This window comes from Pinus tabuliformis, chromosome 1_1 (assembly GCF_031772625.1).
Source record: "Pinus tabuliformis cultivar Carrire ecotype Pingquan chromosome 1_1, CPIR1, whole genome shotgun sequence".
NCBI lineage: Eukaryota > Viridiplantae > Streptophyta > Pinopsida > Pinales > Pinaceae > Pinus > Pinus tabuliformis.
In genome coordinates, this window is record NC_142297.1 from 966,306,447 (window position 1) to 966,321,385 (window position 14,939).

General features: G+C 38.0%; 1 protein-coding gene across 1 annotated transcript; it reads right to left on the reverse strand.

Moving 5' to 3' along the window:
- Positions 1-9,074: 9,074 nt before the first annotated feature.
- Positions 9,075-11,658, reverse strand: LOC149217719 (uncharacterized). Its single transcript, XM_089393065.1, has 2 exons — positions 10,915-11,658; positions 9,075-10,457 (listed from the first exon to the last, which is right to left on the reverse strand). The coding sequence occupies exons 1-2, from the start codon at positions 11,073-11,075 to the stop codon at positions 10,211-10,213; spliced, it is 408 nt and encodes a 135-aa protein (XP_089249191.1). The 5' UTR covers positions 11,076-11,658; the 3' UTR covers positions 9,075-10,210.
- Between the last annotated feature and the right edge of the window lie 3,281 nt (positions 11,659-14,939).

Below are 14,939 nucleotides of genomic sequence, written 5' to 3' on the forward strand. Positions count from 1 at the left end.
TTTCTTCTTTTCCTATCTTTTTTGTTTTGTCGACACGTTCTTTGTAAATGACCAGTTTGACGACAAATATGGCATCTTAAGGCAGTGTTTTCATAATCAAGTGGCTGGGACCATTGCTTTTGGTTGTGGAGTAAGAGGATGTGGTCTGGTAAACCTTAACTGAGATCAACCTCCACACAAATCCTGGAAAAAGTGTAAATGTCCTTGCTAAGGCGCTCGTTGTCTACTTTTAAGAATTTCCCCAGAGTATTGCCAATGCCTGCTAATACTTTGACGTGCCAAAAGTGCAGAGGTTAGTTATATAGTTTTACCCACAGGCATTTTGGAAACCACCATGGTGTTTGAGTCAAATTCCGAAAACCATGATGTCATGAAAAGGCTAGCATTACCCCAGAACAATGGTCCCTTGTTCAATGCATATTCCTTGTTATTGACTGAGTAGAATTTGACAACGAAAAATCCTTTTCAGCAGAGGTGTATATCATAATTTTTTGTCCATATGGAGTAAACCACACACACACACACACATATATATATATTATTTTTTTAACTTTTATATTGAAATTTTTATTTGTTTTTTACTTTTCCTTTTTTTCTTTTAATATATATATATTAACATCTTTTTTTATTAAAATTTAATATTTTATTTTCTATATTTGTTTCTTAATTCTCTTTTTTTTTTTGATTAATTTTTTTCTTGTTTTCTTGTTTTGTTTTTGTTCTTTTATTAATGGCCAAAGGCCTAATGCAGAATGGAGAAACTCCAAAACTTGTATAACAAAATGTTCAAATCACGACGACAACAAAGTTGATGAATTTTTGATGGCCAACGGTGGAGCGACCGAAGGATGGAGCAACTCTGGTACCAATGTAATAAACAAAGTTTGTAAATGCTGTGATACCAATGTAATGAACACATTACTTATATGCAACACAATATTCATAATACTTGGTATACAAGAATGTCCATCATGGGAACAGATAATATATTATATAATAATATTTGAATACAAGTGAGATTATGATTTGATAACAACTGAGGGACCTGTATATATACCTAGGAAGGTACCCTTTAATGAATGGTCATGTCCTTAGAGACATACCTTTCCAATACTAATTACTATTTAATTAATCATTATTTATGACTATTACTATTTATATTATTTGACTTATTTTATATATGTTTTATCCCTAACATCACTAATTGTATTTTTTGTTAGGGGAATGGTTTGTTGGTTCTTGAGAGATGGGTTTCATGCGTCATGTTATAACCATAACAACAAGAGAGGTATGTGACTATTATGGAAAATTTTTGTTCAAGTTGAATTATTCTTTCCAATGTCTACCTTTGCTTATATTTTTGCATTTAGATTGTGATGAACAAGTTAAACTTGTTAAGGACTAAATACCACTTACAATGAACTAATATAATCGTGACAACAAACTTAGTTTGGAACAAACAAAGATTTATCTATAACAACAGTTGATTCAACAATGACAACAATAAATTTAGACTATAATACTCAGAAATATTAGTTAGTTGCATATCCAATAGTTGGAACAACAACTCAATGAAAGAGATTCCAACATAGAAACCCTTCACACTTGAGCATAGGTAGAAATTAGACAAATTAGATCTTAACAAAACATCAATGTGTACTTGAATATCATATAACTCTGAAAACAACACTTAAAAAAGGAAATTTCCTGAGAGGGTATGGTTGCCAATCGATACCCAGATTAAACAATACTTCACATAATAAAACTCTATGTGAGATGTCTTGCCCAAATTCCAAACCTTTGATTTATGCTAGTTCCTCCCCCTTAGCCCAAGAGGTGAAGTAGGTACTCCATAGATATTTTCCTTCATATAGATCCACAAATGAATGGAATAACCAACTACCCGCATCTAACTAATTAGGTTAGTTTTGCTAAACACATGAGGAAAATATCAAACACATGAAGACAATGGTTCTTCATCTACCTCTAAGTTGAGTGCTAACCTTTGTTAACCAAATCCACCAATTAGAGCTCAGCATAAAACCGTCCATGAGTAACAAAAAATTAACAATGACTCCATAATGTGAAGTGCACATGATACATTATCCTTGAGCAACAATGCCACTATTGGAATTGCTTCGCCTTCAAAGAAATTGTGGTGTGGGTTGTCAAAATGTTTAAAGATCCTCACTCCAACTAAATGATATGGTTATCTGAGTTCTTACCTTGTTTCTTGGTAGTTATTTTGCCTTGCCCAAGGGGCATATGTGAGTAGATCCATATCATGATGCAACAGATCCATATGTTGGGATGTGTATAGAGTTTTGATGAATGATGGAACTATGCACAACACTAGTTTCTTATGGAAGTGGGCCATCTTCATGTTTTCTGGTTTAAGGACATAATTTCGAAATAATTCTCCAAATTTGTGGGGATTTATTTTTGAATGCATTTTCTTTATTATCTTAATTTTGATTTAAGCCTACAAATTAAAATATAATTATAATATATATAAAATTTAAAAAATATTTTATCTTTTAATTAGAAAAAAAATACAATATATTATTTTTTAAACAAAAACCACATGATGGCAATGCCCAAAAAGCAAAGGCAATGACCTCACCACCATATGTGTCAGGACCCCGAGACGAGTTGGGCGCGCCATGTGTGCGAGGGGCGCCTGAGTTGGTTTTATGCGATGAGGAGAAGTCATTTTTGGTTATGTGCGACGAAGTCGGTTTTGTGCGACGGTCGTGTGGTTCGGTTAAAGGTGACGGGCAAGAGCACCCGACGATATGCGACGAGTGGGTGTGTTCGATTAAATGCGCCCCAGTAGATGTGCGACGGTGTGGTCGGTTGGACGGGCGAAATGGGGTGACCCATGTGTCGGGCACCCAAGTATATGAGCATGGACGAGTTGCATGAGAGTAAAAACATCGAAAGGCAAGTCGACTAAGTGTGGAGGCACCGTGGAGACTTTATACGGTGAGGCGACTGATGGTTGGGTCGACGTGTAGAGGAGTGAACGTATAGTTGAGTCGACATGCAGGTGGACCCAAACATAGTTGGGCCGACGTGTTGGATGGGTGACATGGGTGGAATTGGTGGTCGACTTAGAGGTAGGCCGACCCACTCCAAACACCTGGGCGCTGTGTATAAATAAAGGAGGACGACTTGGTGGAAGGGCAATCAGGCCAAGCAAGTTCAAGAAAACATAACAAACAACTTGAGAAAGCAAAGAAGGAGAGCATAAGGCAAGGCGAAGGCACAGGCAGACGAAGGGTTAAAGCAGCCAAAGCTGGAACTTTTGAACGGGTTGAATGGGCGTGCAGAACTTTGGGCGGACGCACATGACAGGAAGGCGAGTTGGGCGAGTCAACCTGGTGGATAGGTGAATGACCGGATGGGCGAGCTGTCGTGCAGAGGTGGTGGGCGAGTCCGAGCACACGACACGCTAGATAGACGAGCGTGCTGTTGTGAACCAGCGTGGGTGCTCAGTGTGGTGGACGCTACTGAACAACGAGGAACCTGACTAATGAGCTGGGCGACCCAAACAGGGGACAAGCTATGGTGGGCGCTGTTGAACGACGAGTGACAGACTAGTGAGTTGGGCAACCCGACCCGGGGACGAGCTGAGGTGGGTGCTGCTGAATGATGGCAAGTTGTTCTGGGCACTACTGAACAGAGAGTGACCTGACCTAGTGAGGTGGGCGACTTGACACAGTGAAGCAGGTGAACTGTGATTTTTGGCAAGTTGCAAGTTGTAAATTGGAAAGCTTTGCTGAAGGGAAATTTGGAGTTTCCAGCAAAAGTTGAATTATACATTGTATACTTATAAGATTATTGAGCTGTTATATTATTGGGCAGACTCTATACTTGGGGAGTCGCCCCTCCCATTAGAGAAAGTGTATTTCCGCTATGCATATGAATGATGTTATGATGATGTGAAAAATGTGAATGTTTATTTACATTGTGTAATAAGACTTAATAGAAGAATTGAAAAAAATAACTAAGTGTTGATGGTTAGGCGTCTTCCGTACTCATAAGTATTCGTGAAAAGAAAGTGGGTCGCAGTGTCACACCTACCTATGTGTGGTTGAAAGACCATTACCAGGATAGGGGCGTGATAGTTGGTATCAAAGGCTGATTGAGAATTGAAGTGAAGATTGATATACCTACACTTTGTGATAGGTGGTATCAAAGTTTCCATAGGGCTTTGGAAAGTTTGATAGGGGCAAGTGAAGGGTCAAGTTGAATGATAAAGAAGTGTACCATATTTACTAGATCACAAGCGAAGTTGATCACTGATCAAGCAGAATAACCTCAATTTATGATGGGGGAATCTAGCAGGGATGTCGAAACAATTTTTATGGACAAGGTGTTGGATAAAATGAAGGAGTTAGCTTTTGAATTGGCTTGAGTGAAGGCCGAAAGTGTTGAATTTCATGAGAAGTTCATGAAGTTGAAAGAAGAGCATGAAGACCTCAAAATCCAATATGAGTATATAGAATGGTTGTATACATAAACATAGAAAGAAGTCAAGGACATTGGAACTACGAGAGATCAAGGTTTGGCAGAAATCTCAAAGTTGCAGAAATAACTTGGCGATACTCGTAACAAGATAGTTGTTTTGAAGAAAGCAATTCACTAAGGATCTATTGGAGGAGTTGCCCATGTGAAGGTCAAAGAACCCAAATATTATGATGGTATGAGGAGCGTGAAAGCTCTTGACAATTTCCTATGGGATATGGAGCAATACTTGGAGAGTTTGGGTATAACTGATGATGAGGCCAAAGTCAAGGTAGCTTCTCAATTATTGACGAAAAATGCTAAGATGCGCTGGTTAAGAAAGATGGATCAGATTGCCAATGGTGATGATGAGGAAATCTCTTCTTGGGATGACATGAAGAAAGCTTTGTAAACTCATATTAGCCCACAAGATGAGACTTGGGATGCAAGGACGAAGATTAAGTACATGAAGAAAACAAGGAGTCTACAAGCATATCAACAACAGTTCTCGAGTGCGATCTTGGAATTACCAGATTTGGTGGAAAAGGACCAGGTGTTCAATGTCATCATAGGATTGAAACCTTGGGCACGCAATGAGGTGAAGAGGCAGAAGTTCAAGACACCAGAGGAAGAATTTGCAGTGGTTGATCGCTTGGTAGAGCATTACGATGAAGGAACTGAAGAGAGAAAGAAGAACACAGATAAGCCGAAAGAGATGTCTACGAAAGAAGAGCCTTCGAGATTGAATGACAAGTTGAAGATGAAGAGGCCTTTGAAGTGTTGGATTTGTGAAGAACCACACATGGTGAAGAATTGCCCTTCAAGACCGAAAGTGGCAGCAGTAGCACAAGCCAATGCGAAGAAGAAGAAAGAAGAACCATCCGTTGGAGTGATGCAGATTCTGGGAGCTGCAATAGCTACTGAAGTAGTCTCACGATGAGCCATGAAAGGAACAAGTTGGAATATGTGGAAATGAAGACTGGGCAAGGCACTGTACTCACTCTAGTGGATATTGGTGCGGATCATAACTTCATGAGGGAAGACATTGTGAGGAAGATTGAGTTGAAGTTTATACCATCTCAAGCACGGTTGAAAGCAGTGAATTCTCCACCAGATTCAGTGATTAGTATAGTAGAGAAAGTGCATGCGTGCATAGGTGAATGGACCAATAAAGTCAATTTCACGATTGTGCGGGGAGATGACTATGAAGCTATACTGAGTATGGAATTTATGAAACAGTTTGAAGCTATGATGGTACCACACATGAAGAAGTTGTACATTTATGACAGATGAGATGATGATCTTATTGGGGTATCAACCATGGGAGCTTCGACAACTGAGTGTAAATTAACAACAATGAATGTGGAGGAAGTCAAGCGAGATAAAGAACTCTATAAGAGGTTGACTTGAACAAAGGAAAAACTTCTGGAGTAGTCACAAGTGATTAGAGCATTGCCTGGTAGTATCTTGGATCTATCAAGCAGGCTGGAGGCAGTGGAAGGAGATGAAGATGCTGACCCGAAGTTCATATGGAGAGTCGGGAAGCATACATGTGGAGATTGGAGGAGGAAGATCCAGACAGGTGGATTAAGATATTAGCTAAGGAAGAGGGAGAACCTTTGACCTACACTTCCCCCCTCTCTTCTTAGACTGACATGGAGTTGCGGCTCATTGTTAACTGCTCATGGCAGTGAGTCTCCTATATTTTGAGTAGACTTTGGGAAGAGGGGGATACGATTGGCATCAAGATGCAGAGATTGGTCATGATGATGTAGAGAGCATGCATTCTTGTGAAGGCGATGCACAGTTGGATTAGCTACCCAACTAGTCACCAACACGAGGGGATCCAACACATGATTTTCTTATAGAGTTTGACATATCAATCGCATGAGGCAGGTCATAGGTGGATGCATCTGGGCGCTTGTACTTATAGTCTTAGTGATGGTGGTTGCTGAGATGGTGTTGTCGAGGGCGACAACATTTTTAGAGTGGTAGAGGATGTTAGGACCTCGATACGAGTTGGGAGCGCCATGTGTGCGACGGGCGCTCGAGTCAGTTTTATGCGACGAGGAGAAGTCATTTTCGGTTATGTACGACGGTGTCGGTTTTGTGTGACGGTCGTGTGGTTTGGTTAAAGGCAACGGGTGAGAGAGCCCGACGACATGCGATGAGTGGGTGCATTCGATTAAACACGCCCCGGTAGATGTGCGATGGTGTGGTCGATTGGACGAGCGTGTCGGGGCGACCCATGTATCGAGCGCCTGGGTGAGCATGCACGAACGAGTTGTATGTATAGGTGAGCCGACGTGCAAGTGGATCCAAACATGGTTGGGTCGACATGTTGGATGGTCGACATGGGTGAAACGGGTGGTCGGCTTGGAAGTAGACCAACCCAATCCAAACAATTGGGCGTCGTGTATAAATAAAGGAGGACGACTTGGAGGAAGGGAAATTAAGCCAATCAAGTTCAAGAAAACATAAAAAACGACTTGAGCGAGCATAAGGCAAGGCGAAGGCGCAGACGAATGATTTGATGGTGCAACACAAGAGTACCCCTGCTTAAAGGTAGGATAAAGGTAGGATAAAGCTAGAAGGCAGATTGCCCAAGAAAATTTGATGAACCTCGTGCCTAGGTCCACTTTGATGGTGCATCACTTGAGAGCCCCTAAACTTGTGGAGCTGGCTGGTCCTAACTAAGAGATGATTTTTTATTTTTTGAAATAGGGCTAGTACCTGGAATTAACAGTATTGCCAAGTGAATGGTCTTGTGGTTTGCCGTTTTGTTGGCTGTTGAAAAAGGTGCTAACATATTGCAAGTGTTTGGAGACCAACTTCTGGTTATTAAATAGGTGAAACCGTTCATTACTAGAAATTTCATCGTATAGCATGTGTTAGATGAAATTCTAGATTTGTCCCATGGGTCTCTTTTCACATGTATATAGGAAGAGACCAAGTTGCAGATGGACCGTATAAGGATGATGTCCTATTGGCACATGGGAATTAAATTATTTACGAGCATGTGCATTCTCCTTTCCTTCAGTCAATTTCTACCAAGTTGATAGTCTGCACACGACAGTATTTGTTTACTTTGATTAAATTGGGAAGACTGTAATAGTGGACTCGACTTTTCTAATAATCAGTGGATTTTGTTGTAAGCCTAGATGAAACATGTATGTCTGCTTTTGGTTCACTTTCAAGAGAATTATGATGATGTAATTTTGAACTTTTTAATACACATTTGATGTGATCAATGATACATTAAAAGGTAGATCTACTGCAAAGTCTCAATAAGATGTTTGAAATGCAATTTAACCTTTATGAAATACAATTCTATTTATTTTAATAAAATTATTATGTTTTTCAGAATGCGTGTACATATATATATATAAACAAAATATTCAAACTGCCATAGCAAATACTTAAAGCAGATGCAAGATATCCAGATGAGCTTTTTATATTTACATATAACCTGTTTCATTTTTAATCCCTGCTTAAAAGCTGAAAACTCGAAGCCTAATATATATAAACTCTCATTTTCAATCCTGTTTAAGGAGATTCGACCTCAAAGCCTAATATATATGTAAACAGGCATCCAAAGTCATGCATTTTTTTTTAATATTATAAAGAAACAGAATGTTCAGAGACGTTCAACTTAAACTATACGCAAGATATCCCATCATTAAATATTTTTTATTTGTTGTAGAAGTAATTAAAAATGTAAACTTGTAATAAAGAGGACTTAAACCAGATGCAAAAGATCCACATCATTAATCATTTTGTGTTTTTATAAATAATGTCATTGATTTTTTTAAATTCAATGTTTACAGCGTTAATACCTCCAGAGCTTTTATATGTGGGAGGGGATCTTTGGAGTCATTGCGGTGTTAAGACCTCCAGAACTTTTATATGTGGATGGGGTTCTCTTTGGAGTCATTTATTAATGATCAAACCATTTGGTAACATGAATCGCGAATTCGTTTACAGCGGATTAGTACTAGAATTTCCGCACCTGAACTCGAGAAAGAGGCACTAGTATTCTCATTATACAAAAGCCCAAAGCCTCTGTTGCAGTTAATACAAAAATATCTGCTAACTCGGTGAAATGGGGCATCTAACGCCCCCTCGTTACTTTCTTCACAAAGTTCCTGTCCAGCTGTGCTCGGTTCAGGCAGACAAGTACCAAGAAACGCAGGAGAAAGATATGTCCAACCCATGGTACCCAATCCAAGAGAAAAGACAAAAGGTATGTCCAACTAGTTGTTAGATGGCGCACCACTAAATAGTGGATTAATGTATGACAGCACTTGACATTACATTTGGATGTAGATCAAGACCCTGGAATCCAACTTCAACAAAGCAAAAGACTAACGTTAATTAAAATCTTTTGACAACTGCCCCAAACTCAAATTGGAACAGTGATCAATTCTCAGGACTAATATCATGTGAGCTTTGAAATCGATCCTGGTAGTCTTCTCCATCAAAAAATGCGTTCTTGCAAAGATCTCAATGATTCAATATCTTTGACAATTGCCTCAAACTCGAATAGTAATTCATCTTCAATACTATTAAAAACTGAAGCTTTAAAATTGATCTTGGTAGTTCATGGAATCAATTGCATTGTGGATTGAATCCTCAATCAATATACCGATGTATATATAAAAGAGTTCTTCGGACAGACTTTTTATTCCACAAAGTGGATCATTCTCATTACTAACAAATAAGCAAATTCTGAAGCAGCATAAGATCATTGGAAGAAATTTAAAGACACCGAAGAGTAATTTTTCATCTAATTCCATGTCTTGCAGATTCGAAGGCATTTGCAAATTATGCAATTTACAAGTAAAAATTATAATCAAATCATTAAAATTAATAAAACATTAACATACCTGAATCAAAATTCTGGAAACATTTAGCTAAAGAATAGAAGCCCACATATGCAAAAGGGACTTGCTTCTTAAATAGATTTTCACAGGTTCGTACCCTGAATTGATGAAGGGATAACAAAATTATAACGAACTCAGCGGACTCATGACTTTATGTCAAGTATTCCAAGTCTTTTAACCTGGACAAATTAAACTCAAGTATCTCAACTCCTTAACCATAAGGGAAAATAGGGGATATTGCCCTCTTGGAAAAAAACTTAAATATGTTTTTACATGTTCCCTCCACTTTTGTCGAATTTCCAAGTTGAAGAATTCTCAATGAACAATTTTCATGGATATATACATGGGCATATACAATGGATCGTTATTTTCGCTTAACCAAATGCCTTTGATCCCTTGAATGTTCCCCATGCAAATTGTTAAATCAATGGAATCAGCCATGAGAATTAAGATATACAAAACTCTTCAATTTGACTTGCACTTGTCGCTCTGAACATCATTCCCGTCACATTTTCCCGTCACATTTTCTGAACATCATTCCCTTCACATTTTCACAACCGATTTTCATAAACTCTTGCTGTAGTGTTTGTATCTTTGGTGACTAGTGCTCTTTTTTCTAAGATATCCAATTCAAACTCTTCCACAATCGAGCAAATGTCAGACTCTTCCCCAATCGAGGAAATGTCAAGAAATGGATCTTTCATAACCTCAAAAATATCAGCAGCCAAAAGGTAGCATTCCATCTGTCATTACAACCCATAAATCTTGTTGGGACAGTAGAATGTCCTAAAATTCCACCACATATTTGGAATATCTTGTTAAATGTGGCTAAAATTCATTTGCTCCTCTGTGCCACCTGTCTCATAATACAGTTCATTGATTGAAAGATCCATAGCTTCTGTGTAATGAAGGCGTTTCATAGCAGATAAAACATGCACATGTTTGTCACGGCCAGAGATTAAGAGCCCCAACTTTTTTGCCGCCTTCATATTTTTCGGCCAGAGCTGTTCAAGCAGATCCCTATGCAAAATGTTGTTGATATAAATTTGCTTAGGGCAACGAGTCCTACACATCAGGAAAATTTGTTCAAATGATTCTCTACGCAAAACATTTTTTACATAAATTTAAAAGGACAAAGAATTCTAAACAACTGAGTGTCATAGAGAATTTCAGGTATGGACGAGAGGTTTGACTCATATGTAAAGCTAATAAAATAAAATGGTAAATAATATGAATTTTTTTATTATCATAAACTCATTTTGACTTGGACATTTTTCTGTGCTTAACGAATCAGAAGTTCGGACGGAGAAAAAAAAATAATATTCATTGTTGCGACAAAAGTTATAACCCTTGGTAAGAAATGTTTCCCTCTTTATATAATGTTAATCTAATATACTGACAGTGCTGGGAAATACCATGGGTGGAAAGAAAAAACAAGCATTAAAAAAGATATACCTTAACAAAACAAGAAACAAATAAACAAATATACAATAGATTAGGGTTTTGATAATGTAATGCTCACCTGATAAATTTGGAAGAATCAATTTGAAAGAAGCGCATGATAGAAGAGGCTTCCACTATCAATTCTGATCCTTTCATCATCACAGTTTTCGCCCCTTCTCTCAAAACGGAAGATGAGGAAGGCAACATCTGAAGGCTGAAGCTGACCATCATAGGCAACATTATTATCGTTACCAGCCATTGAAGATTTGGAAAAGCCGCCTTGCGCTACAGTTATTGGAACACCAGAATATGACGAAATCGGGGCATGAGGAAGCGATGGAGGGTTTTGGAGGTTATGCGATGTTAAATCGACTTCTTGCGTTTCGACTATTGGAAGAGGAGTGTTGGTATAGGTATTAGCTTTAGGAATGGCAGGAGGAGGAGACAGAGGCATCTGAACAAGCATTTGGAGCACCAAAGACACTGATATTATCTTCTGAAAAGAGGAAACTGACCTGCTGCCATTTTTTTCAATGGTTCATCACCCAAAAGCCCTAATCTCATTATGGGTGCTCTCAGAAATGAAAACTGAAAACTTGCAACTGTGAATGATGGACTGCAAATACACAGTGCAACTACAAGGAAAAAAAATCCCATATCGTTGAGGATCAGCTGTATCCCAATCTAGTCCAAAATATTCTCCACAGCACAGTTGAAAGATTTTACCTGTTGGATCATATAGCTTTCGTTCTGATGAGAACCGATGGGTTGGAATTTCAACGCACATGGAATTTTTTTACAAATTAGGTCAAATATCTTTATGACTAAAATAATATAGTGGTATCCCACTCCACCTAAATGGATAAATCAAAGAAGTTGTATTCCACTTCACTAAATTTCAAGACTCTGTTGTCACCTCAACATGGCTGTTTATCATTTCATTTTATAAATTTTATTAATTGCATCAAGACACCTCAAAGCAAGTGATAATCAGTGCAGTTAAGTTACATCCACCATGGTTATATAGAAAAGACTGCATATTAGGCTAGATGTAGTTTAAAGAATAACAACACTAAATTAAATATTATGTTGGAATATTTACGGATATATTCATTATGTTGGAATATTTACGGATATATTCATTTCATGTTGGATGTGTGTGATTTAAAGTATAAAATTAAGTTAATTTTTTTATTAACTAAGGGGTAAATTTCCTTATATATAATTGAATTATTTTATTTTATTGTGATAGTATTGTGAGTGAAATCAGGTTGGCATGAGATGGGTTTAATAGTATTTGGTATTATGGATATAGTGGAGTTGGTGGTAATTTTTGAGAAAGCGATAGAATTAATGTTTTATGGGTTTATATTTTGTTATAAATTAAATGAATTTGGTTTGTTGATTTTTTTTTTAAGGCTTATTTTATATTTGATCAAAATAAATTTTAATTTTATGGGGATGGTTTAGATTTTTTGGCTGGACAATATTGGTTTGGGAATTACAAACATAATTTGGACAATATTGGTTTGGGAATTACAAACATAATTTGGACGATTCTGGTTTGGTAATTACAAACATAATTAAAATGATTTGGGAACCTTTTACTATTTTTTTTAGATGTTATATATTTTTGGAAAATTCAATATTATTTGTGCTTGTTAGGAGATAAATGAATAAATTTTGAGCAAGTTTCAAAGCTTTGTGCACAGTTCTTGCCATGTTTTTTGGAAACAAATGTATATATCAGATGTCATAAGGACAACCAACTTTAGACTTGAAATTCTATTAATAAAAAGAAATTTATCTAGATTTTTTTAATAAAAATGAAATTATTATTATTATAAAATCCAGAAGTAAAAATTTTCGAAACTTCCGGCCGATAGAGTACGAGGAGTGGGCCACTTGGGACAGTTGCCGAGCTATTCAGAAATATAAGCGAAGTCCAAGACTGCGATAATCTCAACTCGGCCCTGATCGCGCAAAACTCGAGGGCTCTGGTTAACAGCTGAAAGGAATTTAATTGATTTGTGTGTTTGGGTTTACAGGGAATGGATAGATAATGCAGCGACAACGAAGTGCAGATCTTCGTTGGCAGTTTTCTGAAATGGTTTCCACCGCCGAGGCCGCAAGGCTCCAAAGCCCGAAATGCTAGCTGGAAACTCGGAGAGAACTAATAACTTGTCCTTTGTGCACTTGAACAGACACAGATGCAACGATCAGTCGAAAGCAAACCAGAAGATGTTGTAAATGGATAGCATGCCCTAAGAATGAAAAATTGCTTCATATATGATAATATCGGGTTGAATAAGGTCCAAATCTACTCTCTTACATAATGATGGCAATCTGGAATTAATAGAGTGGATATCCTCTCTCTTTGGGATAGAGGCGTGGTCCATCAATCAGGGAATGAAATATTTAGGATTCTAGCTAAAGGCAAAAGGATACTGTAAAATGGACTGGCAATGGATAATAGAAAAATACTACAAAAATATTTCAGTATGGGAATACAAATGCCTTTCAGTGGCAGGAAGAGTCGTTCTGGCTCAACCAGTCCTAACTCAACTCACGGTATATTGGGCGCATCTGTTTTTTCTTCCAGCAAGCATTATTTAGAAAATGAACAAGATAACAACAAATTTTATTTGGGGTGGCCAGGCTGAGAAAAGAAAATATCACTTGTCTAAGTTATCAGCCATCTCGTTGCCAAAAAATCTTGGGGGATGGGGTCTGCTGGACCTGCGGAGTTTTGGAAAGGCCCTTCTATGCAAATCCCTATGGAGAGGGCTTTTCGGAGAGGGTCCATGGAGCAATATCATAAAAAAGAAGTATATGGGCACTAGGGATATCTCATACTAGTTCAGGTTGGGAAGGATCGGATCCATTTATGGTTCAGCGATATGGCTAAGTTTTCGTAAGATAGAAGGGTTTTTCTTAAAGAATCTGATTTGGAGTTTCCAAACTGGTAGCAAGATTCTCATAGGACTTGATCCTTTCTTGAGCGGACAAGAGGAAATCATCTTGCCTGAGACACTCCTTAACTTTCTCCACAGAAAAGGTTATTTTACTTGGGACAAACTTATTGCAGAATGACATGGACCCTTCCCTATTTGGAAAGAAGAGGGCAATATGGAGATGACTGAGAATGTAGCAAGACAGTGGAAGAATTTAAAAGTTCGTCTGAGGAACTGCAAAATACATCACTCCTTAGATATTGATGTCCTAACATGGAAAGATATGAAAGGGATATCCCAGGTACGAGTAAACGATATTTATCTGAATCTAATATCCTCAAGAAATGCCTTTCCCAGCTCTATTTTTCCATCAACTTTTTGGAAATCAGGATGCCTCTCCATATCTATTTTTTTCTCATGGCTGGTATTCCACAATATAAATTTATCTTGGGAAAATTTAAAAAATAGGGGCTGGCAGGGTCCGGGTCTTTGCTCAATTTTCAAATCTGAGGATGAAACAAACTGTCATATGTTCCTTCTCTGTCAGAAAACGCAGCAGATATGGCAAGCTCTGTAAATTTTATATATGGAATCCCTTATGCTTCTCTCACATCTATTCAATAGGTTTTTGTTTGGTGGAGCAGGCAAAAGGAATCCTGGAGGCCGATTTTTATCATTACCTTATGGTGCATATGGAGATGGAGAAACAACAAAAATTTTAAGGAAAGTAAGGAGCCTTTCATGGGAATCATCCAAAGCATATCTTTTCTTTTTGATTCCTTACCTGAAAAGCCTCCCAAGGAAAAAAGATTAAAGCCCAACATGAATGATCTGCTTCATAACATGTTCCCGAAAGCATTCTTTGATGGAGCGGCACAAAACAACTCTTGTGGCTGTGGAATCCACATCATCATGGATGAAAATACTCAATTTCTTATTTCGTGGAATGGAGGAAAAGGATCCAGCTGCAAAGCGGAGGCGATGGCTCTCGCGGGGCTTCTCTCTTTCTGTTTCTTCTTTAACATCCAGTCCGTCTCAATATTTGGGGATTCCAAAGTAATGGTTGATTTTGTTCTGGGAAAAATCCATATTAGCAATCCTCACCTTGCAGGCTGGATGAACAGGATTGTTTTCCTATGGGAAAGGATGG